This window comes from Vicugna pacos, chromosome 5, assembly GCF_048564905.1.
Source record: "Vicugna pacos chromosome 5, VicPac4, whole genome shotgun sequence".
Taxonomy (NCBI): domain Eukaryota; kingdom Metazoa; phylum Chordata; class Mammalia; order Artiodactyla; family Camelidae; genus Vicugna; species Vicugna pacos.
This window is the reverse complement of record NC_132991.1, coordinates 33,462,330-33,486,814: the sequence shown is the minus strand read 5'-3', so window position 1 is coordinate 33,486,814 and position 24,485 is coordinate 33,462,330. Positions and strand designations below refer to the sequence as shown.

Below are 24,485 nucleotides of genomic sequence, written 5' to 3'. Positions count from 1 at the left end.
TACTTAGTATATATCATTGAGGATAGTCTTTTAAACATTATTCTATATTGCCTTAGGCCTGACAAGACCTTAGGGAAATTTTAATTTTAGCCTTTTATTTTGCAAAATGAGGAGCTAAGGAGCACTGAGAACTGGCTTTCCTTTGGCCAATTCTTGGCAGAACTTTGAGTGCAATTCACATTTTCTGATTTCCAGGACAGTGATCTTTCTAATATTATACTTTGCCTTTTTTTTCTAGGTATACAATCTTCACCAGAATGTCCACTTTATAAGGGAAAAAAATGCAGAAACCAAAGCTCTTTACTCTTCCATAAGTAAAATGTTTGGTAAGGATGGAGACAGCCTATTGATCAAAATAGGATTCTTGGAATATTTTTACATATCTCCCTGGCCCTGTTAGCATGGACATTTCATGGAAGGCATAGAATATCAACCAGCTTTAGCTTTTTAGGGAAGTCATTTTACCACCAATGTCCTTAATTATGAAGGATTGTATAGGTCAGTATTCTTACTCATTCTCTTTAATATCATTCAGAAGTGCTTCAAATTGAGTTATACTGTAAAAACACATAGTATACATTTCTCATATCTAAAATGATAAAGTTAAACATCCACATTCTTGGAATAAAGTTGAACTGTACCTGGGTAACTTTGAACAGGACTTGACTTACCTTCTTCAGTTCTTGGAGATTTCATAACCATCCCAGGACTAGTTCTTTAGGCATCTGCAAGATAAGTGACTTCTTTTGAAAATGCAAAACTCATTGTTGGTTAATATCTGTTAAATACAATTAAAGATTCAAGTACACTAAAGAACATGTGGAAAACATTCTTTCTCTCCAGTAAGAGTTGACATTTTAAAAAATCTGAAAGTAAAGTTCTTCTAGTACTTTGGGGAGTGCTCTAGGGTATTTAATTGTGAAAACTATAGAACATGATTCTTATAAACTGTGTTAACTACAGAATAGAATTTCTGTATGAAACTGAATTAATTTTAATCCTTCTTTGTGGTGAGGAATTTAGATTATGAAATACCCAAAGGACTTCATTATGAGGCAGCTTCACTTACAAGCAGAGCATCAACCTACCTATTTTGCTTTTGAGCAAGATTCTAACTTATGGGTAAAATATTCCCTTGAGGTAAAGCATATGCCTTGAGAAACTGCATTAATAACTATTTGCAGTAACTATTTATGATTCTTGAGCTAACTGGGTTATTTTCCTATGGCTCACCAGACCATCTGTAAATTGGCCTGACACAGGGCTTCAAAAGAATAAATACATAGTGAAAAATTTAGAGTTAGAATTGAGGCTGTTTTCTTTTTTTTCCTTTTTTGGGGGGGAGGGGTAATTAGATTTATTTATTATTATTATTATTATTATTATTATTATTATTATTATTATTATTATTATTTTAAATGGAGGCACTGAGGACTGAACCCAAGAACTTGTGCATGCTTGGCACACACTCAACCACTGAGCTATACTCTCCTCTTCATTTTCTTGACTTAATGTGAAATCCCAGTTGTTGTTTTAACCTAATCAAGCATGTTTTCTTTTCATTGAGGTCTAAATGTTGACTGTAGGTTAATTTCAGCATATAAACTTTAACATATGGTAAACAAGTAAATATTTCTCATTTATTTTACATACATTTCCTAATGTTTGAGTATATTGCATATACTGGGTAGAAAATATGCATGTCTGTGAAACTCAGAGAAAAATTATAAAGTAATAATAAAATAATAATTAAAAATCACAAGGTAGTAATGCTATACAATCACCAGGTCTCTGACTTCTCCATTCTCCAAATACAAATAAGGTCTCAGTGACTTTAATTACATGGATAATATATTTAATGATAAATGTAATACATTATCTTGTACAATTCAAACAACACAGAGGTGAATAAAAAACGAGAGTGATTACCTACCACTACCCTGTTTTTCAAGTATCCACAGAGTGTAAAATTCCAGGCCCGGTTTCACAAACACTCCTAGATATGTTCATATACATATACATACGTAGTCTTTGTTATATAAACATTGGGACTAGATTATACTTACTGTATGGTGACATGTTTTTTAATCTTAAAACTGAACAACCATGTATAAACACGAGTTTAATTTTTTAACAACTACACATTATTCCAGGTAACTTTAAAAAGTTATGTCTTTGTTGATAGACATTGAGGTTGCCTTCAACATTTTTTCTATAAAAAAAGCGCTTCCTGTTGAAGATATCCTTATAAATTTCCATAACATTAATCACTACTATTTTAATAAGTAAAATTTATACTTGATTCAAAATTCAAAAGGTGCACATGAGCATATGATGAAAATGAAAAACCAACCTCTCTCACACTCCTATTTTTTCAAGCACTCTATCTCCTTCCTTTTCTTGTGAATGCTTCCAGAGATTTTCTGTGTGTGTGTGTGTGTGTGTGTGTGCACAAAAATTTCCCTCATATATGCTGCCATAATCTATACACCCCTCTATGCCTTGCTTTTTAACTTCATAATAGATTAGTCTATTTGAACTGCTATTTCTTTTTGTTGACTCTGAAGCATTCCCTTGTATGGATTAGTGTAATTTATTCACCTTATTAAATATTAAATAGTCCCATATTAAGTTGTACATGATTTAGGGAATTAATTGCCACATCATAGAGAAAACATAGAAACAATCTCAATATCCATCAATAGAGGAATGGTTGATATGAAATGTTATATAACAGTTAAAAATCACATGGTAAATTCTAAGAAAAGGTTTCCCAAACATATTATTATAAGAAAAATGCAAGTTGCAGGATGAAATGTATGGTGTGATTCCAGAAGTAATAAGAAATCCTCCAGAGAAAAGTACATACGGTGTATGTAACTATGTAGAAGAATGTCTGGGTAAATGCATACCTAAATATTAGGGTGCTTCTGATGAGGAGGGTGGGATCCTTTGTGGTGAGGGAAGTGGGAGGTAGGAGAGAGAGTATGGGAGATTTTCACTTTTTATTCTCTACACCTTTTGTTGTTTAAAGGTTTCTCACTAGAATGTAGTCAACACTTGTGTGACTAAAACTTAACAAAAATGACATCATGGTTATCCTTACACAGTACTCCTTACCATGAAGTTTAATGGAAGAGTTACTTCTAAAATCTCACCTAAGGTTATTTATATTTTCAGAATACAATTGGAAAACCAATTATGAGATCACAAATAATCAGGGCGTATAACAAGATTGCCACAAACCACTAAATTTTGGACTGGCTTCGGCGCAGCACATGTTAAGAAAATGCCGAGGTCCTCATTAGAGCTGGTGCCAGGTTATAATGAGGTGATTTTGCTGACAAACTGCATGAGCCCCATCATACTAAATTCTGCACTGCAGCAAGTAGTGTCACATTCTGGGATGGACTTTCTTTCTCTGCTGCAATCCTACTGAACTTTTACTCTTTAACATATAAGAAAAACAGTGGCAGAATGAAACTTCCCTGGTATCATTAAAATTGTGAAACTGACTTAACAGTTGTTTGGCAAAGCCATTGCACAAGAACATCATTAATCTTTCTTGAAATTTCATGAGAAAGGGATTGATGCTCTAATATTCATGAATTTTCTGCCTCTAAGAATGGCCTTTATGGTCTATCATTTGCTTTCCTGTTTTTGACAAAGACAAGGGTCCAAAAAATATTTCTTCTTGTCTGTAGACACTACATGCATAAGCAAAGCAAGAGTGAAAGCATAATGTTAAGCAGCAGTGATATTCATCTGCAGTAGCAGGGAGGCATCAGGGAATGAAGAGGACTGTGACAAAATAGTAAGTGCATGCCCCATCCAAAGAGGCGGCTTTGTTCAGTTCTAGCTGGTTGTTATCATGTTGGAATGGAAGTCCAGTGTTCCAGGTTTTCTAATTTTTAAGGAGAAGCAAAAAGAATAAATCCTAATTTTATGTGATTTTCCCTGATTTTTACATATTGGGAAATATAAAATATAAATGCAAAATATAATATATAAAAATCACTTAGCCCTATAAAACATATGAAAGAAATTTAGCTTATGGGCCTACCACTTTGCAACTCTGGATCTATGTCATTCCTTTTGTCCTGAATGCTCTGCATCATAGGTTCCCAAACATGGCAGTGCAAAAGGATTATCTGTGGAAGTTATTAAAAATACAGGCTATCACAAAGACCCATTATCATATGATAACACTTGTATGTGATATCTTTAAAAAATGATGAATTTATTCACAAAACAGAAATAAGACTCACAGACATAGAAATCAAGCTTATGGTTACCAAAGGGGGAAAGAGGAGAGGGATAAATTAGGAATTTGGGATTAACAGATACATACTACTATATATAAAATAGATAACCAACAAAATAGATAATCATAAGGAACTATATTCAATATCTTGTAATAACCTATTTTGGAAAAGACTCTAAAAAAGAATAGATATATATGTATAAGTGAATCATTTTGTTGCACACCTGAAACCTAGTAAATCAACTATACTTCAGTTTTTAAAAAAAGAAAAAGAAGTACATAAAGCTGTAAAATTTACTGTGGTGGTTGGCAATGGTTATATCATAAAATAATGTGAAAGAGCTGAACAGTGTTTTAAAAACATACGAAGTATCAGGGTCCACTCAGTGTACTAAATTTACAACTATATTTTTAACAAGTTCCTCTATTGACTGTATACAGCTAGCCCGACAAGAGCTTCTGGATAGCAGCCCATCAGCTACAATTGGAATGGCAGATGGGATCCATCCTGAATGCAAAATGCAGTCCATTAGTGGTAGTTGCCCTGAGCACTGATTTGAGGAGGGCTGTCTGACTGCAACCAGGTTCAGTGGGGAAAGACTGGTGATCTGTTAGTGATGTCTCCCTTGGGCAAAGACAGGGATAAAGGTGATCTGTGTATAGTTTCTTTGCTGACCATCATCAATTTGTTATAATCTGTGCTTTTAAAAATAATAAATCACTCCATGTCGTGGACCCACCTACTCCTCTAGTCTCATCATCCACTCTATCCTGCCTCATATGTGAAGCTCCAATAACAATAAAGTATTTGTTGTTTCCCACATGTGTAGTTCTGGTCCACTGCTCTGTGGCTTTGCTCCTGCACTTTCCATCCCTTACCCTCTCCCTTTCTGGCCAACTCTGCTCTCTGGTTGGGGCTCAGCTTGGACATCTTCTTCCAGAGGAGGAGGTTTCTGACCTCACCTCCTTCTCCCTTTATTTCAGGAGGAATTTCCTTGTGCTTCCTTGTATGAGTGTCCTAAGAATCTCTCTATTATGGCATTTCTTTCATATTATTAAAATGATCAGTTTACACTTGCCATTTCCTCCCCAAACTTGAAGCTTTCCCATCTTGAATATTTATATGTATAAATGCACAATGCATGATCAATTAAATAACTGAACTACATCTGGTACATCTGCAGTGCTGAATTAATATTTATGAAATTGAACTTTACCATTTTTACCAGGGATAGCCTTGCAGTATATATATTTGTATTGCAGACTTATCTTTCTTGGTGAATTACAGCTTGCTTAAGGGCAAGGCACATGGAAACATAGATATTAAAAAATGCTGACATGTAAAAGAGCCTTGGAAATTATCTTATTAATGTATTTCTCTTGCAATTATATACAAGAGGAAAATGAGGTTAGGAGAGGAGGGAAGATTATGTGGTTAAGCTTAGTTTATGGAATCACACTGTTCAAAAATCACACAGGGTTCAAATCCTGGCTTCACCACTTCCTAGCTGTGTGAACTTGGCTGAAATTCTAGGCTTCAGTTTTCTGATGTGACAATAAAGCCAATAATATTAAGTTCCTACAAGGGATGATAAGTTGTTTAAATGAGAAAACCCCCTTTTTATGCTTGGTAAAATTCCTATCATGTTGCAAGGACTAAATACATCTTGGTTGTCATAATAGGTTAAATAGGTTTGCCCTAAAACACATAATAGTTAGTGGAAGACCCAGAGAAAGACTTCAAGTTTTCTGACCTGCATTCTAGTTACTCCAGCAGTTTAACTGATCCTCTTTTATGGCAGACTAGACGTTTCCTAGTTTTGTCATTAACCTCGCCCCTGAACACCTAAAATTTAGCATGCTTTCTCAGATGAGGGCTTTTTGCTGGAGCCTTTAAAAGTAAGTGCTAGCAAAGAGAAAGCATTCTTAAGCAAAAACAAGACAAAATGAGAACAATGACAAAAAATTTAGACTACATGAATAATCCTAGATAGAAAATTCTTTTTCTCACATGTAATATGTTACGTAAAGCATTTACATAAGCTACTGAATACATTTCAAGTCAGGTTTGCTCACAGCGGTTTAAAAAAATCATCCAAGGTGAATTGAAGGGAAACATGACTGGCTGTGTCCTCTCAATGACATCCTGGTTATCAAATGGTGAGCTCTTGCGAGCCCTTACTAAAATTGTAACATTTATTTGAGCCATGATCACTTTGAATAGTATGAATAAATTGTGCTGTTAAACATTGTCTGTAGCACTTCATAATGTTGAAGTTCTTGTTTTTAAAACAATTTGGCAAGGATTCTCATAATCTGAAGGAACCAAAGAATATTTTACCATTGCAGTGGGGCAACTGATGACGCGTCTCTTCAGCTTCGCATAGACTGTTCTGTCCAGTGTAACCCTGGCATCCATTTCCTTTCCTTGCCTACAATATCCTCTTCAAGACAATTTTGTTAGCCATGCTCACTGGAAACTGATTACTTTGATCATTTATATAATCAAATTAATCAGTTTTTACTAGATATTATTTTTAAATTAATCTGTTTTAATAGATACTATCAAATGTCTTTGGATAATTCCAGCTTTGATGCTGACAGAAATCATTCTGTTTCTATTGAGAACAATAATGCTTAACTATAGATTTAGATCAATGTGTGGTAAGAACCTAAGTTCTTTTTCAAAAAAGTAGGGTATACGTCATTCATGCAGAGTTGAGACTTGCATGGAACCTTGGTTCTTTATGACAATGTGACCTACCAAACCAACGCTGAGACTGCCCACTTTCAATTTTTTTGTTAACGAGTAAGAACTGTGTCATATGCTTATTACTAGACCAATCACTGGCAAAGGGAGTGACTTGAATCAATGATAATTTATTCCAGGGGGCCGGAAACATTGCAACCAACAAATCAGAAGGAAGGAGATAATGAGATAATGAGCGATGGGGCAGTAATCAATAGTATGTGCTCATTCACATAGAGGGATCAATTTGAATAGACTCTAGAGATAGGATGATGAGTGTTATCTCACACTAAGATGGCACTCCTAATGATCAGGCATTTATGTTCATAACGAAAGGTGTACAAAAGCAGTAACTATCACGAATTTAGACATACACTGTTTAAAAACGTCGGTAGCATCTATGCATATATGAGATGTATTTAGGGAAATTTTAGTATTTCAGGCCACCAACGGGTGCTAGTTAGTAAAGAGGTATTAGTTAATAACTAGGATTAGTGTTACACAAAGAGTTTCAGTAAATACTAGTTGTTCCCAAACCTGGCTGTGAATCTGAATCACATGGACTTTAGAAATTCCAAGAAGCTGTGGGATAGATGAAGAAGCATTAGTATGAAAAATGGAGTAGTCCAGAGGTGTTTGTAATTTGAGATATTCTGTGACCTATAGAGTTGAGAGTAACAATATATGAAATAAACACGCCTACCCTGAGCACATTGGTATTCTTGAAAGACAAATAAAGTGTAGTCAGGTGTGAATAGAAACCTTCATTTAAAAAATGGAACAAACCCGCTTGTGTTTGCCCCTATCCAGTGGTTCTTAACTTTCTTGGTTCAAGGGCCTCATTGAGAATCTGAACAAGGTTATGGAACGCTTCCCAGTGAGATGCACATTTGCATATTCACACAGTGCTTTGAATATTAATACATCCTTCTCTAATGTTCTTGGTCTTATTAGAAAAACTGAAGCAGCATAACTAATAATTAACAATAGATACCATTAATCAAGTCCTTACCAGTTTCCCAAGTTCCACTTAGATCTACTGAATTAGAAGCTTCAGGGGCTCAAAAATACACAGTTTTATAAAGTTCTTTTCATTGTTTCTGATGAAATTAATTGTATCCCTCTTGACTAGTCAGAGAAACAAGGGCTTTAGAGTTAGGCAAACTTGAGTTAAAAATCAAAGCTTCACACTCAATGTGCAAGTCACTTAAAATCTGTGTCCACCTCACCTCTAAAATGAGAAGGGTAACTGTCCTCATAAAAGTGTGGTAAAAATAATATGGGCTAATGTATGACAGCATCAGAGCACACCCCTAGCGTACAGTTAGCACTATATGCATCTTTTCTTTATTGTAGGTAGTCATAAGGGGTCTGATATTTTTGCAGTGAGGATATTGTCCAATTATTAAATAATTACTTGAGCTAAGAAATCCATGGCCATAATATTTAAATTGTTACAAACAGAATCATGATACTAAAACAAAGATAAAATAGCAGTGGCAAGAACTGGAGATGGTTTTTATTTGACCCACATAATGTATAAACATATTAGCAAGGCAGAGCTTCGAAAACAAAGGTCACTAACCCCTAGATCCACAGCTCTCATCTTTAACCTTAACTTTGCAAGACTCCAATTCCTAAAACTTAAAAATTTTCATATCAATATAGTGAATTCTTGGCTGTGTGAAAGGAGACTCAAGTGTTCAGAATGGTTCTGAATTGGTAAAAGGATGAACAAATCATGTCTTATGTCTAGCAACAAACAAAAAGATCTTTGAGCATGATGCAATAAACACTGTGGAGAAGGGTCAAAAACCTAGACACTCACAATCCCATATTCCAACCTGGGCTCTAAATATAGTGATTAGTGAACCTTCTAAATTTATATACTACATTGTGCGTGCGTGTGCACGCGCACGCGCAATGTCTGTTTTTCTGGAGACCCACAGCTTTAAGCAGTTTCCCTTCGGATACCTAACCTAAAACCGTACAGAGTCAGTCATCTGGCGATGTCAGAGAGTAGCCGTGGATTAAGTTAGGACATCAGAGCCAGATATTTAGGCCATGCTGACTATCTTCCCTCCACTTCTCTCACCTCACAGAATTGCTGTTATTAAGTTGTTTTTGGAATAATGTCCTAGTCTTGAACTGAAGAATACTGCCAGGAAGGGCTGTATAAAATCTACTACTGCGCTTACTTTAGGAATATTTTTGAGTATGTTTAAAAATATATCTTTCAGTGTCTTCTAAACAAAACACCAAGCAATAAATTACTTTTAGAAGAGAGAAAATATCTTCCTTATGTATAATAAAGAAAGCAATGATGTATCCCTTTACTCGAAAGCCAAATTTTCAGACTCAAATCTGCAATCCAACTTTAGTACCTATGTAGGAGTCTTTGGCGTGCATATTTCCATTATACCTCAATCTCAGTTACAGCCATCTACTCCAATTTGTATTTTCCCTTGTTTTGTATGTGTGCGTGTGTGTATAAATAAATAGATGTATTTCATTCCATGAATTTTGGTAAGGCATCTTAAATTTTTTATGGAACACAGAGGAATATAAATTAAAAATTTAACTTTTTCTCCTTCTCCTTTTATTTTAAACCACTCCTTGCCTTAAGAGGCAGAGCTTTAACCTAGCAAATATTTTTTCTTTAATGCCTTAACTTTCAAAGATCCCCAGTTAAGGCAATATAGCAGATTGAAATAACACAAATGCCTTCAGTGACAAACACTTTTCCTACTGATTAACTTAGTCGAGGACTATATCTTGCTTCTCTCCTCCCCCACAAATATTTTCTCAGACAAAAATGGATTTCTTTCATTCATATTGGATTTTCTGAGAAGTATCTGTATTGTAGCTATTTTGTGTTGTGAATTAAATGAACGCTATATTCAGATTTGAAGGGCAAAGTTCTCTTCCAATTGTGTACACTTGAGTACATGAATGTGAAGTCCATCCCAGTCAAAAGATCAACACACCAGCGCAGGAGTTAGCCAATATGCTGGTATTTATGCATACATTTTTCTCAGGAAATAACTCTGGATTTTCTTAATCAGCTACAATAAGTAATTGGTTAAGAGTCTAAACCTTGATGCCATAGAGTATGACTCTTGAAAACATTATAAATCAGATTGAACCAATTGTGCACTCTGTTGGGAGACTATGAAAAATCAGGAAAAACCCTAAGACAGCTACAGTGCATGTTTGCTCTGAAAAATTGTGTGTAGAAAATCTTATCCACAGCCTTGGTTTTAATTACCTCCTGCATACCTAGAGAATGCTCCAATTTTTGCTTCTAGCCAAGACCAATCTTATAAACCCTACACTTTCATATCTCACTGGCTCCTCAGCCTTTACCCATGTCTCGAAGTCATTTCTAACTCAGTATCTGAAGTGAAATGCATACACATCCAGACTGACTCTTCTCAGGCTTCCCTCTTTGAGTGAATGGCCCACCCAGGCCAGGCATCAGAATCCTGGGGGGTACCTTGAATCATTCCTCTCCTTTCCTGTCCCCTCCATCTCCTTCAACACAATTCTCTCTCTCTCTCTTTTTTTTTTTTTCTGTCTCCTTTGCCAAAATTGGTCCCTGCCAAAAGTCTTTTTTCAGGCAGACGACTGAGTAATCCTCCCAGCCAGCGACCTAGATTTCACTCTGGCCTAGGCACAGCCCCTTCCCCACATTGGAAGCTGGAGTGATATTTTAACATTTCAATCTGATCGTGTCATTCCCTTTATTGAAAATTTTCAGTGACTTTCTACTGCTTTCAAAATTAGGATCCAAATTCTTAATGTGGCCTAAAAGGCACCCACCCGACCTGAACACTTCACACTCATCTCTGACACTCTCCACATCTTGCCACATTGGCCTTACTCAGATTCCTCTAAAACCAAGTCTCTTCTTGCCTTAAGTCCTTCATACAAACACACACAACACCTAACTAATTTCTATCCTACTTTCAAGCTCTGCTCAACAGAAACTTTCCTTGCTGTCTCTGACAGATCCACCCCATTGTAATTTCTAAAATACCCTATATTTGCTATTTCTAATACTTAACACAATTTAACTAATTATGCAACTAGTTGTTTAAGATCTTTTTGTTTTGTTTGACATAAATTTCATAAAAAGTAGAGAACATTTTTCTTTTTCACACTGTCTACCCAGGGTTTGGCATAGTGCATTGCACAAAGTACGTATTGGCTGAAGTAAGTAACAGTTGAGTCACCTGCCTGAGTTAGGTGCAAATTGCCACTTTAAACAGTTATATGATTTTACCTTGTGGAAATTATTAAACATTAATGTTACTAACTATTCGTATTTCATTTAGGGAGAGGTTAATTTGAAACACAATTTTTAATTAAAACTGGGAAAGAAGAGGATGGGGATTTGCATGTACTAAGTGCTTACAATGTAGAAGGGCTTTAGGTCATCAAGTAATACCAGTTCTAGTATAAGTCTCATAACTTTCCAGTGAGAATTCTTGAGAAAGGAATGGAGATCTAAGGAGTAGCTTGCCCATAGTCACACAGTTATCAAAAGGCAGAGATGGTAATCATTCAAAGGTCGCAACAAAATAAGTCCACATTTTGAAAACAGCATGATCAAATTTATCTTCTTACGTATTATGGGATTATGAAATAGTACCTTTTATGTTGTAGGCATTCAATATTTGACAACAACTATGTCAATTTATTTAGATTTTTATTAACAAAGAGATGCTGGGATCTAGTTCTGTTTAACTCAAGTGTCAAGAAACCATTTCCATCATAGAATGGTCACTCCGTTTATGGAATGAACGAAAAGAAGGCTATTAGCAGTAGTGCTTTGATATATACACTGAAGATGTATTAATTGCCCTCAAAACTTAAAAGTAAAGTGAAACTTTGGGGCTTTGTGGGAGCCCTCTTAATTAAATCAAGATAGAAAATAGCACATTTTCCATCTGCTTCTATGCCATGTGCTATCAGATACTTTGACCTTTTAGATTTATGAAAGACTCTGAAAAATATCCTTGTTCTCCATTTTGCTTATCCTAAGGACAAAAGAACTTGCTAATGTGTCTTCCACGACCTTAAGGAAGCAGATGACAACTGGTTGTCCACTTCTCTGCCTCTTATCTTGTATTCTGGGCTTGGTATCTTAAGAGATAGCTGCAGCAGAGTAATGAGACAGGCGCCCCCTTCAGCAAAACTCATCTTTGGTGCTTTCAATTGAAGACTTGACTGTCAGTCATCCACAAAGAGATACATCTGATGCTGAATTAGGTCCCTTGCTACTGTGTGTGTGTGTGTGTCTGTGTCTGTGTACACATGAGTGTGTGTCTCTTTTGATGTTTTAGGTGCTTTGGATTCTGATATGCTTCTCCTATGAAGTGGTAAGGCCACACCTAGGTGGGTGGGAAAAAAGTAAGGGGTCTCACTTTAAAATGGTGGATATTCCTGGAGTCAATGATGCAGTGAAGAGGAGGATTCTCAGAAAAGAATGAGCATTTAGAAGGTAGGCTTTAGAAAGGGAAGCGGGAATGATGGTTGTTCTCTGGGGTCAGCCTCCTCCTCAGTAAAGATGGTGAGAGTTCACAGGGAAAGGAGCCTAGAACTGGTGGGGAAGTGCCTCCTTAGGAGACCACAAGATAAAACACAAATGAATGATAATTTATGAACTATGTTGCCTGATTGTATGTTCCTATCTGGTTTTGTTTCCCTTTCTATTACATCTGAGCTTCAAGCGAAGTTTGTTTAAATCCTCCAGCTCTGCATCAACTCTAGTACTTGGAATTTAGAGAACAGTTGTGTTCCACATTTAAGCTGTACTATCATGGGTGAACATTGTCTTCTATTTATGTCCCTCATGTCCCCACTCTCTAGGCCCATGTGGTGGTGGCCAACTTGGTTTTCAGTGATGGACCATGTACTGGGTGACTTTCTCCCCAAATCACAGCAGAGTTTCTTAAGAAGAATCTGATTCCCAGAGAATTCATAAGCAGAAATATCAGTGTATTTTACATCTCTATACAACAGATAAGGAGAAGGAGCACACCGAGAAAATAGTGTACCTCATCTTCCAAAACATCATGGTTTGCTGTATAGTTAATAATCTAACGTAGGAGTCACCTCAAAGGAAATGAGTGGGTTGATAGACTTGTTATGAACCTCTAAGAGCAGAGGCACGTGTGGGGGCCCTTATTGCAAGACAAGTACCCGACTTGGTCCCAGGATGGTAAAAGCTGTTGGGCCACATGGACAATCCAACAGGAAGTCATTGAGTGTGGATTTTGTGAGACCTCTCAGCATCCTTTGCATCACTCTCAAATTTGCTCCTCTGGAGATTTGAGCAGTAATGCCTTCTACCATTGTTCTTTTTAGTTTCTCATCCTGTTAGGTTGTGAAAGAATCCTTGACTTCTGAGTTTAGGGACAAGTGGCTTACTCTCAGTGGATAGAAAGTAAGTATTTTTGATAAATATTTTTAGGGCTTTTGTCATTTGCAATCTTTTTTATTTTTTGCTTTTATGCTTTACATTTTGTTTTGAAAATCATAGAGAAGTAGGGCTCTGCCAGACAAATACAAAAAACAGGAAAATAGAAAGGAACAAACACAATTATGTGGTCCCTTTCATGTGGAAACAGGTCACTCATGGCAATGAACATCTATCTGTACATAAACTTCATTTATTATCATAACAGAAAAGAAAAACAAACATCCAGCATTTTTTAAAGAATTTCACCAACAACAATACTTGTAAATTTTAATTACATTTAAGTATTATTTTCCTTCTCAGACAAGTGATTAAAAGTTTGTTCCTTGTACTTGTCCAACTTTTTTTTTTAAATTCAAAAAGCCTTCCAGGTAATTTTTATCTCATTATCAAAAATTTTGTGCATGGGAAAGTAGTAGTATTCCCAGTTTGTGATAATGATAGTATTAACACATTTGCATAATAATCCAAAAGTACTGCATTCTCAAAATAAACCTTGGAGGTACATTTCCCCATTTTATAGATGAAGAATGTAAAAGGTGGTAAAGTTGTGTGTAAATAGGGCTTACCGGAGGTCTGAAACCTTAATTTCTGGCTGTAATTTTGTAAGGATTAAGTAACTTCCCTAAATTCCAGAAAAGGGGGATTAGAACGGGCTTCCCAGATTGTCATTCCATATGGACCACCAGTACCTTTGAACATTTCATCCTTTTGAGGGATTTCGAGGGAATTCCCTACTTTATGCATCCTTACCGCTCTCTGTCAAAACCTGATGTTCAGTCCCCAGGCCTCCCTTGAAGCTCCAGTTAGGGAGAAGAAAGCCACAGCCAGTGTTCAGGTGCAGCAGGAGGAGACGTCCTAGCACAATCACTCACTGTCCAGCCTCAGGGTGTTGATGGAGCCAATTGCACTGTCTGTGCCCAGTGCGGAGACAGACCAGAGCATCTCTAGTTCTGTAGCAGGGTGTGGCATATTGTCCCTGCCTGTGTTACTTCCAAGCTTAGTTCATGGGCTTTTCCAGAGAATCTATGAGCAACTTAATATTCTCTAATAAATGTAATTCCTGCTTAAACTTATTAAGGTAAGTTTCTTTTATTTCAACTAAAAAACTCCACTGATATAGAGCTCAAATTTCTTTTACTAGGATGACTTAGCCCCCAAGCCAGAGAGTTCTTTAATGAACATTCTTTGGTCCCTTTTAAGGTTTACTCACTCAGTTTTAACATTTGCTCTCATTATGTGAACTGACCCAAACTACCATCTCTGGTTTGGCAATGTGAATATAAAGAGGGAAAAACTTTAGTTACAAAAATGTTGCTGTAGTTGAGTTAACTCATTTATTTAACAAATACAGTGTTAGTGTTGGGGGAGAGCAAGGGAAAGATGAACATACAGTTGGAAAAGCAGGTTTGGAGCAATATGGTTGAGGGTCTTAAATGTCATTTACTTATTCATTCAATCAGTATTTACTGAGTGCTTATTATGTGCCAAGTTAATTTCAGCTGCCAATGTCAAAACTGCCAGTGTTAGAACTAGCAACATGTATTAGGTAGCTTTCAGTGATATGATCACATTTGTGCTATAAAAATATGCCTCTAGCTGAAGAGTCTGTGAGAACAGAGTGAAGAGGAGTGAACCTCAAGGAAGGGAGACCAGATAGGAGGCATTTTTGACATTGTAAGTAAAACAAGATGATGACCTAAAGCAGGATGGGCAGTGAGGTGGCAAGAAATGAAAAAAAAAATTTGAGAGATTTTTATAAAAGTTAGAATCCATAGAAACTTCTGATTAATTGGATGTAGAAGATGAGACAGAGGGAAGAGATAAGAGGGAAAAAACAAGGCATTTGTCGGGGGTTAAAAATAACTGTAATTTGAGTGATTTACCCAGAAAGGAATGGAGCTGTCCTGAGTCATCTAACTCTCCTACCTAGCTGTGACCTTACTCTGGCAGAGTATAATTATGGGCCCATTCTAAGGAAATGATCTAAGTGGTGGTGGCTTGCTTACTTGGAACTGAATCTCCGACCTGCCTTTCACAGATAAAACCTGTGCTGAATGCAGCCAATCAGCTCAGCACACTATTAGTCATCGGAAGGGGAAACAGACAAAGTTTGAGTTTGTGGAAAGACCATATAAATAGTATTAGAAGCACATGAAAATCAGTGAAGGGGTGCAGGCATTTTCGGAAGGTGGTGAAAACAGATAGTGGGAATACTTAGAAAAGACTTTAAGCTTTAGGCAGTGGCAGTTGAGCTAAGAAACTGATATTTCCCCCATTATCATGTCCACAGAGGAGGGGGGTCATTATTTTTCTTCTTTATAAGACCTGAGCTGTCCTTTGGGGTAGACACTTTGAAGGTACAAATTGTGGAATCTCAACAAAGGTCCTAAAACAGATGACTATTTTCATGGAATGGAATTAACGACAGAAGAAGAAGGTGAAGAACAGAAGTGAAACCAAGATTCCCCAGTGCAAGATTTCTAGGATTAAGAGATGAGAAGAGTGGAGATGAATGTGTCATGCACTTCTTTAGAGAGACTGTGAGTTTAGGGAAGGAAAAATGCAGTAAAATGAGAAAAAATTAGACCTTGATAGTATATAGGAAAGGATCGTAGTATGCCTCCTCACCATATGCTTGTTTCTTGACAAGTTCATGTTCCAAGATGAAATGAGAAATTAAGATGCATGGCATTGATGCTTCTGAAAAGGACAGTAATAATAATACAAGAAACCTGTATGATAAGAATATCCTAAACAACCACACCTACCCAATAGTCATTTTCAAAGTCCAGTTATTACACACATTTATTTCCCTTATTAATTTGGAATATTATTCTGCAAATGTATCAAATCTTAACAATTTAAAGTCCCTTTACAATTTAAAGTCCCTGCTTCTTTTGGTTATGTAAGATTTACTCACCCAAATTCTGTTTTGCTGATGGGCTGAACTCCTCAATTATTGATTGTTTCTGTTTTCCTTTGATGATGAGAATCCAGGAGTCATGATGTAATGTTGCTATGGTAATGAATATGTATAAACAGATGATTAAGGGTGGGGGTAAGGTTAAATCTTGAGAAACATATTTGCATGCAAATTTCTTTCCAGTGAAATAAAAGAAAATGTCTCACATAAATTTTTTCCAGTTATGTACAAAATATGAAAAGTGTACTACATTATATTACATCTTGAACAATGCATTTGTGCTGCTTATATTAAATAATGAGAGTCACTCACTATGCTCCAAAGAGTACTTTCTTAATAATAGTTCATTAAAAAAGATATTGATCATCTGTCGATGGACATTAATGTTGCTTCCATGTCTTGGCTATTGTGGATAGTGATGTTATGAACATTGAGGTGCATGTATCTTTTCAAATTAGTTTCCTCCAGATATATGCCCAGGATCATGTGGTACATCTATATTTAGTTTTTTTGAGGAATCTCCATACTGTTTTCCATAATGGCTGCACCAAACTACATTCCCACCAACAGTGTAGGAGGGGTCTCTTTTCTCCACACCCTCTTCAGCATTTATCATTTGTGGACTTTTTAATGATTACTGGATAAAGAAGTTGTGATATATATATATATACATATACATACATATATATATATATATATATACATACATACACACAAACACACACACATATACACAAAATGGAATACTACTCAGCTGTAAAAAAGAATAAAACAATGCCATTTGCAGCAACACGGATGGACCTAGAGATCATCACTCTAAGTGAAGTAAGCCAGAAAGAGGAAGAAGAATACCATATGATGTAACTTATATGTGGAATCTAAAAAAAAATGACACAAAAGAACTTATTTACAAAACAGAAACTGACTCACAGACATAGAAAACAAACTTATGGTTACCAGAGGTAAAGGTGGAGTGTGGAGGGATAAAATGGGAGTTTGGAATTTGCAGATGCTAACTACTATATATAAAATAGATAAACAATAAGGACCTATTGTATAGCATGGGTAGCTATATTCAATAGCATGTAACAGCCTATAATGAAAAGGAATATATATATGTATAACTGAATCACTATGCTATACACCAGAAAGTAACACAACATTGTATACCGACTATACTTCAATAAAAAAAATTTTTTTTAAAGATATTGGATTAAGACTGGATTGATTTCCATAGGCGTGTTTATGTGTATGTGCATAAAGCGAATAAAGTACACTTTCTTAAGTAAAAATGGGGACATATTAAAAGGATGAAGCTCTTTTCTTGGTTGCTTCAAAAGGTAGCATTAAGGATTCAAGCATATCAGAAATATTTGTAATTGTCTAAGAGTATGCTTTGCCAGCCATTGGAATTCAATACATTAAGAGTGATTAACTCCTTACTTCAAAGTTTCCATAGTACTAACGGAAGAACATGCACTTAGGACAGAGGAAAATGGTATCTGAAGATGTGGTTTAAAATAATCCTACAAATTAAGTATTTAGATTTGACATGTTAAACTTGTTGTTGTTGTTGTTGTATCACAGAACTTTGCACCAAGAATTCAAAAGTTCCCGCATCCTTCATTGGCTGGCCACGTGTTGACTGGCAAGGCACCTAACAACTCTTGGCTTTTTTATACTGTGCTTAAGACAAAGGTAATGATCCTTCCCATGTGAGGAGGATTCATTAGACTAGCACTGACTAATACAGATCGAACGCAAGCCATATATGTAATTTAAAATTTTTCAATAGCCATATTAAAAAGTAGAAAGAAATAGGTGAAACTAATTCTAGTAATATATTTTATTTAACCAAATATGTTCAAAATACTATCATTTCAACATGTAAGCAATATAAATATTATTAATGATATACTTTACATTCCTATTTTGTAGTTAAGTTTTTGAAATCCAGTGTGTATTTTATACTTACAGCACACGTCAATGTGGATTAGACACAGTTCAAGTGCTCACTGTTCGCATGTAGCTACGGATACCACAGTAGACAGTGCATCTTTAGACTAAGGGGAAATTGCTGTGTTTAGAATATTGAGGTTATTCAATACCAGACTTCTTGAGATAATAGCCTTGCTTTCTTAGAAGATGAGCGCTTTCCAACTTGCAGGGACATTGCTTATTGTACTCAAGAGACACAATAAAATGTGGAGGGTGAATAACTGACATTAATTTAATGCCTTACGGTTTGACAGTATGTTCATGTTCACTACCCCTTTTAATCTTGTCGTGCTTCTGAGAAAAAGGGAGGAATGAAATGTCATTGACTTTTAGGGAAGCAGGCCCAGAGAGGATGATAAATTCCCATCTTTAGGCTCCAAGTCTCATGATCCAATGGTGGATACAGTCTAGGGTATAGTTACCAAATAATGAGCAAGCCAAGTCAGCCAAAATATAATGTGGCCTAGCATTTTCTTGCCTTTTTTTTAAGAAAAGCATCTGTTTTGTAGGTGTCTGGAAGGACTCAGGCTTGTCCCACATCTCCATTTTTTGTTTGTTTGTTTTGTTTTGTTTTGCTTGCTTGCTAGCTTGGATCCAGAATGAAATGAGAACAAATTCTTTTTATAATTATTAACGTTGTGATTCATTCACGGTGGTGAGGGGGGGGGATGAGATCCTCAGGACGGATACCATCGTGTCTCGGAGTCCAACAAACAACACAGCCCCAATACTGGGCTTCTATGACGAAGCCAATTGTATACTTCATTTCACCATAGATCTTTCATAGACCTCAGTAAGAATACACATTATTTAGAGTTAGGTGAAAAAGCAAGTAATATGTTTTATTCTAAATTTATATGACAATCACTTTTCAAGGAACTCCCTAACAGCAGCAATACCAACACTACTGGATTCTTGGCTTTTTGTATTGTTCAGTTTAAAATACTCCCATTCACTTTAATGTCTAGGCTACATGCATTGAATTCAGGCTAATGTCTGTTAACTGGTAACTCTGCCCTTATATTTTCAAACACAGTCCACCTGGGAAGCACGCCCATTTGCTAACAAGCCCCAGGGATTTAATCAACACACAAAACAAGTTTCTAATCTATTACTTTAAATTATTCTTCCCCTCGTTTTAAACCGCCCCTCAGTTTATCAGTCGCTGAAATTGTAGTTGCTGAGGTATCTCGCGAGGACGGGCTCTCTACTCCCAAACCCGGATTACACATTGCGGATGACCACATCACCTGACGCAGGTAGTCCAGCTTCGGCCGCCATTCCTGGAGGGAGGGTCGCCTGAAGGCCTCAGACTAGAGCTGAAGTTTGTTAAACCGAACTATAGGTAGCCGGGGCAGTGGGGCAATTGGGTTGTTTCCAGAGCTGGACAGAGAGGGCGCCGGCCACAGTCGCGCGCAGAGCGGCGACGCGGCGGCGTGACGAGCGCGGCGGGAATATCCTGGGTGTCTCAGAGCTCAGTCTAGTCAGAAAACCCTTAGGGCACTGGACGAAAACGAATGTCAAGAGTCCTGGACGCTTGGACCTTCTGTGGGAGACTATAGAGCCGACCACCAGGAAGCAACTGCTGCGGGGTTTAAGTTTTCCTAAAGTCTCAGGAGGGGTTTCCCTCCTGTCCCGACCCCTATCCCAGCGTATCCAGCCTTGGGGGCTCCGCGCCACCCCACCCCGACTCTTACCACCCTCCCACCCCCACCACCCACCTGTCCGGGCGGTCTCACTGCCTCGCTAGCGGGCTGCCTTTGCCCGCCTGCCGGGCAGCGCCAGGCCCCGGGCGGCTGCCAGGGAGCCCTGGGGGCGGAGGCGCGGCAGGGGCGGGCTCTGTCGCCCCCCCGCCCCCCTCGCCAGCCCGGCTGACTGGGCCGGTGGCAGGAGCGCCGCGCGCCGCCCGCCGCGGGGGGCGGGGGATGGGGGAGGCAGGAGAGGTGGGCTCCCGCGCGGATTAGAGCCAACCGCACACTTTGAAAGGGTGTCGAGCTGTGCATCGCTCCTGCGCCCCGGGAACTTCAAAGCGGCCCGCGGTGCCCCGGCCGCCTCGCTCCGCTCTGGGGCCTCGCAGCCCGCGCGCGGCGCCTGGTGGCCATGACCCGAGCGCTCCGCCAGGCTCTCCTGCTGCTCGCCGCGGCCGCCGCGCTCTCCACAGGTACGGCGGGCGCTCCTTGCTCCACGCCCGCGAGGGTGGGAGTCGGGGGCGGTCTGCGTGTGGGCACCAGGGCTGAGGGGGGAAGGTGCTACGAGCAAACTGACCTTCCTCGGGGCGGAGTGGGAAGCGCCAGTTGGACTGAGGGGGGCACCGGATAAGGCGCAGCGTGGGCACCTGACGTCTGGCAGTCGTAGGAGCAGACAGGTGTATTGGGGATGAAGCCACCAGGAGGAGGGAAAAAGCGACAGAGGCGTGGGGGTATGGGATTAGGGGTGAGGTGGGTGACAAATTTGGGGCAGTTTGCAGCGGAGGGAGTCGGAGAGTGTTTGTGGGTGTGCGTCGGGCTGGCAGTTGGGTGGCACCGTGAGTTCACTCTGCAGGGGCTTTGGGGACGCTGTGTGCTGAGCTGTGGAGAGCTGAGCAAGGATGATGGCACAGTGGTGGTGGTGGGAGGGTGGGGAGTGGTGGTGGCGATTCAGTCTGAGTTTTAGGAGATGCGGGATACGTCAAAAACCGCTGCTGCCAAGCTCTGTAGGCGGGAGTGGGAGCTTAAATCTGCGTGGTTTGCAAGGCACAGTGCTTTCGAGGTATGATCTTTACTAAGAATTGCAGGGAAAAAAATTTCTGGCGAACGTCCCAGCTTTTATAACAGGTCTGTTCTTTGATAGGCTAAATAGAGCCCTCGGCCCAGTTAGAAATTAAGCATTTCTTTATAATGTTTACTAGAAACTAGTGCAAATGTATCTTTGGTAAAATCATAGTGTGCTATGATGAAAAACGCTTTAACTCAAAAACTCTTTTCATTACAACGTTGTTCTAGGTTAAGGAGAGAGACCAAGAGCAGATTCCTTCCTAACTCATTCTTCAAACATTTTAGACACTTCAGACGTTTGCACATAAAAAATTTGTGTTTTCCATAGGGCTGTACTTTGTCCGAAGCTGATTTTGATGCACTTTTGTTTTCTCAGATGACAATCTGTTTGACATTAATAGCTATACTCCAGGGTGGGTAGTTTTCCTCTTAGTGACATGTGGGGGAGAATGTTTTGAATAGTATGACTGCTGTCATGTGCAGATTCCAGTGTTTCAGATGGCCTGAGAGAATCACTAACTACAATTTCAAGGGAAAATTTGATTATTGGAAGCGATCAATTGATACAATATGAAGATTAAAGCATTTTGGTTATCTTTGAAAAAGCACAGTCTTTCAGGAAAGCAGTTACCCAAAGGCTTGCCAGAAAGATGATAGGATAAAGGGAAATATTTGAATTCAGAGTTAGTGAATTCATCAATGGGAAGAAAAATGACTATGGAAAAGTCTTTAAAAGAAATGGGTGGAAACTCTGCTAACTTGGAATATCCAAAGTGCTCTTGATGATTTAATAGAATTTACACACATGCACAAAGTTTTCTGGAGATCACAGTTTTGTATGTGTGTGTGTGTATATGTATATTTTTTAATTGAAGTATAGTCAGTTTACAATGTTGTGTCAACTTCTGGTGCACAGCACCATGCTTCAATCATACATGAACATACATATATTTATTTTCATACTCTTTTTCAACATAAGTTATTACAATGTAATGAATATAGTTCCCTGTGCTATGTGGTATGAACTTGTTTATCTATTGGCGATCACAGTTTTGACTCAGCACCTGTGAAATTTCCTCTAAAGGCCATCTGTACAACCCTTTTTTATTTTAGGGAGTTCTAATGGCATTGTTGCAGACATTTTAAAAAGTAGACACAGTTATTTGTTATCCAGCTTGAAAGGTGTGTTTTGTTATATGACAAAATCTTAAGAAGATTTCAGAGACCTTGGGCATAACAACATAAGAAAACATGCCCTACTATGTCCTTAAAAAGTCATGGAAGCATTAGACATTATAATGTATAAAAAAGAAGAAAAAAATAGATCATCCTTTCAAATTTATTTATTTCCTTAAAATTTGAAGGCTAAGAAAAATTCCTGATATGAAGATAAAGTATCAATATAGTAGAGAAATACTTATCAAAATTGAACTTTTACAATGAACCTTTCTATGTCGAATGCAGTCATTTTGAAATCTCTTTAAGAAACTTTACTCCTCTTTGTGTCCCACAGAAAAAAATGTCTATTGCAATCTACACTTTTGATTCTTAAGTTTTATACAGATCTTTGATTATTTAATAGAGGGATTCAAGTTAATTTGTTTATTCCATCTTTTAAATTGTTTTTCTTATGAAGTTGCCTTTATTATTATTATTTTTTTTTCTTTTTTTACTTTTTTTTTATTGAGTAATAGTCATTCCACAACGCTGTGTCAAATTTACCAGTATTATTTTTAACCTGGTCAGTTTTACAAATTTCATTCTTAATCATATTGACCATTTTTGTAAATGTACTTGCCATTGTTGACATGTTATATGAGAAGTGCTAGTGACACAGTGACATAGCAAAACCCCATGACAGAAAACACCACTTTCCACTTTGGCTCTGCTGAGTACCAGGCCTAGAACCCTAAAAATCTGAAGACTTTGATAAACCAATAAACCTTTTTGCTTTGGCTGTTCTTCCCCAGCATTTCTGTCACCTGAGGCCTGTTAAGCATTAACAGAAGAGTAGAAATCATTGCTCCTTGAAGAGAATCTCAGAGGGTAACCGCTGATCTGGTGGAAACTTAGAGAAAATATTTATTGATCTGGACAGGTTAAAAAAATTAGACTGCTCTGAGTTGCTCTAATTATCCAGTTTCTAGGTTCCTTGATGTTTGATAAGAAAGATCTGACATGACCTCAAGACATTTATCATATGTACTCAACAAAGAATTGCCAGAAAATGTCCTAGAGTTCTCAAATTTGAAGCAATGACTTGGATATTATATAAATGTACACATTGTGCATTCTCTACTAATTTCATGAAACTCCTTTATCTTCTGGTTGGAAAAGATTGTTAAGAGTCTGGAAAGCTAGATGCTGTTACTCTAAAAGTAAAAAAAGAACTGTTTTATTTAATAACCAGGGTGGGGGTGGGGTTTCAAGTAATGAATTTTTTTTTTAATCCACTTAACAGCAGTTAGCAGTTCCTACTATAAATTTTAAGCTGTGCTGAAAGTGAAAGCAAAAGCCTTGGATTGACTGAGTTTATAATGCAGAAGATGTCACCTTTGCCCTTCTTTAAGCACAGCCGCTTGTTGCTTGATTGACACAAATGGGGCAAGAGGTTCCCTGGTTCCAAGGAAGAGACATCTCTGGCCTAGGAGAAAGTCTGTGCACAAGTTAATGACTTGTTAATCCCCTAACGTTAGGGGCATATTTCTTCATTGACTGTATTGCCTGAACCTGTTTTCTAGCCAAAACTTACAGAAGTATAAAATAGCAAGTTCTTCCGATTTGCTACAATCATGCAAAAATAAAGGATTTGAGGCGTGAGAATGAGAGAAGAGCAAAGGATGATACCAAATTTTGACTGAAACAATGGAAGAACAGACTGCTAAGTGAGATGAGGCAGACTGCAGGAGGAGCAGGGCTGGGGAGAGGTGGGACACAGTGGCTGACACCTGGAGCTCAGTTTTAGATGGGCTGAGTCTTAAATGTCTATCAGACACTGGAGTGATGTCAGGTAGTCAGTGGGTTTTATGAGCCTGGAGTTCAGTGGATAAATCTGACTTGAAGATAAAGAGTCTAGATAGAGCCAAGGGCATTTCCAGGTAATTTTTAAAGATATATAAAATGGGGCCCCAGATCTAGCAAATCACAGAACACCCTGTTATTTAACACCCTGTTAAATTTACTTTCAGATTAAAGAAACCAAATGATTTAAGTATATGACAAATATGACATGGAGCATATGTATATTAAAAATCAATTGATGTTTAATTCTAGTTTAGCTGGGCATTCTGTACTTTTATCCAGCAACCCAG

General features: G+C 37.8%; 1 protein-coding gene and 1 long non-coding RNA gene across 9 annotated transcripts in view; one reads left to right on the top strand and one right to left on the bottom strand.

The window, feature by feature from the left end:
* The window catches only part of LOC116280632 (uncharacterized), a 177,970-nt gene extending 157,689 nt beyond the window's left edge, over positions 1-20,281 (bottom strand). For 4 of the 6 annotated variants that reach the window (XR_012072602.1, XR_012072597.1, XR_012072601.1 and 1 more), the window contains exons 1-5: positions 20,143-20,281; positions 16,421-16,516; positions 7,551-7,595; positions 4,064-4,151; positions 672-740 (exon numbers count right to left, since the gene is read on the bottom strand). This is a non-coding gene — a long non-coding RNA (uncharacterized lncRNA). The remainder of the gene's footprint in view (positions 1-671; positions 741-4,063; positions 4,152-7,550; positions 7,596-16,420; positions 16,517-20,142) is intronic. The other 2 variants (XR_012072599.1, XR_012072598.1) reach the window with 1 other exon arrangement.
* A 1-nt stretch (position 20,282) lies between these two features.
* ACVR1C (activin A receptor type 1C) overlaps positions 20,283-24,485 on the top strand; it is a 59,768-nt gene continuing 55,565 nt past the window's right edge. For 2 of the 3 annotated variants that reach the window (XM_072960997.1, XM_072960996.1), the window contains exon 1: positions 20,446-20,582. In XM_072960997.1, the coding sequence (XP_072817098.1) occupies positions 20,522-20,582 (61 nt within the window). In that variant the 5' untranslated portion in view covers positions 20,446-20,521. Of the gene's footprint in view, positions 20,583-24,485 lie in introns of all 3 variants that reach the window. The other variant, XM_006196183.4, reaches the window with a different exon arrangement.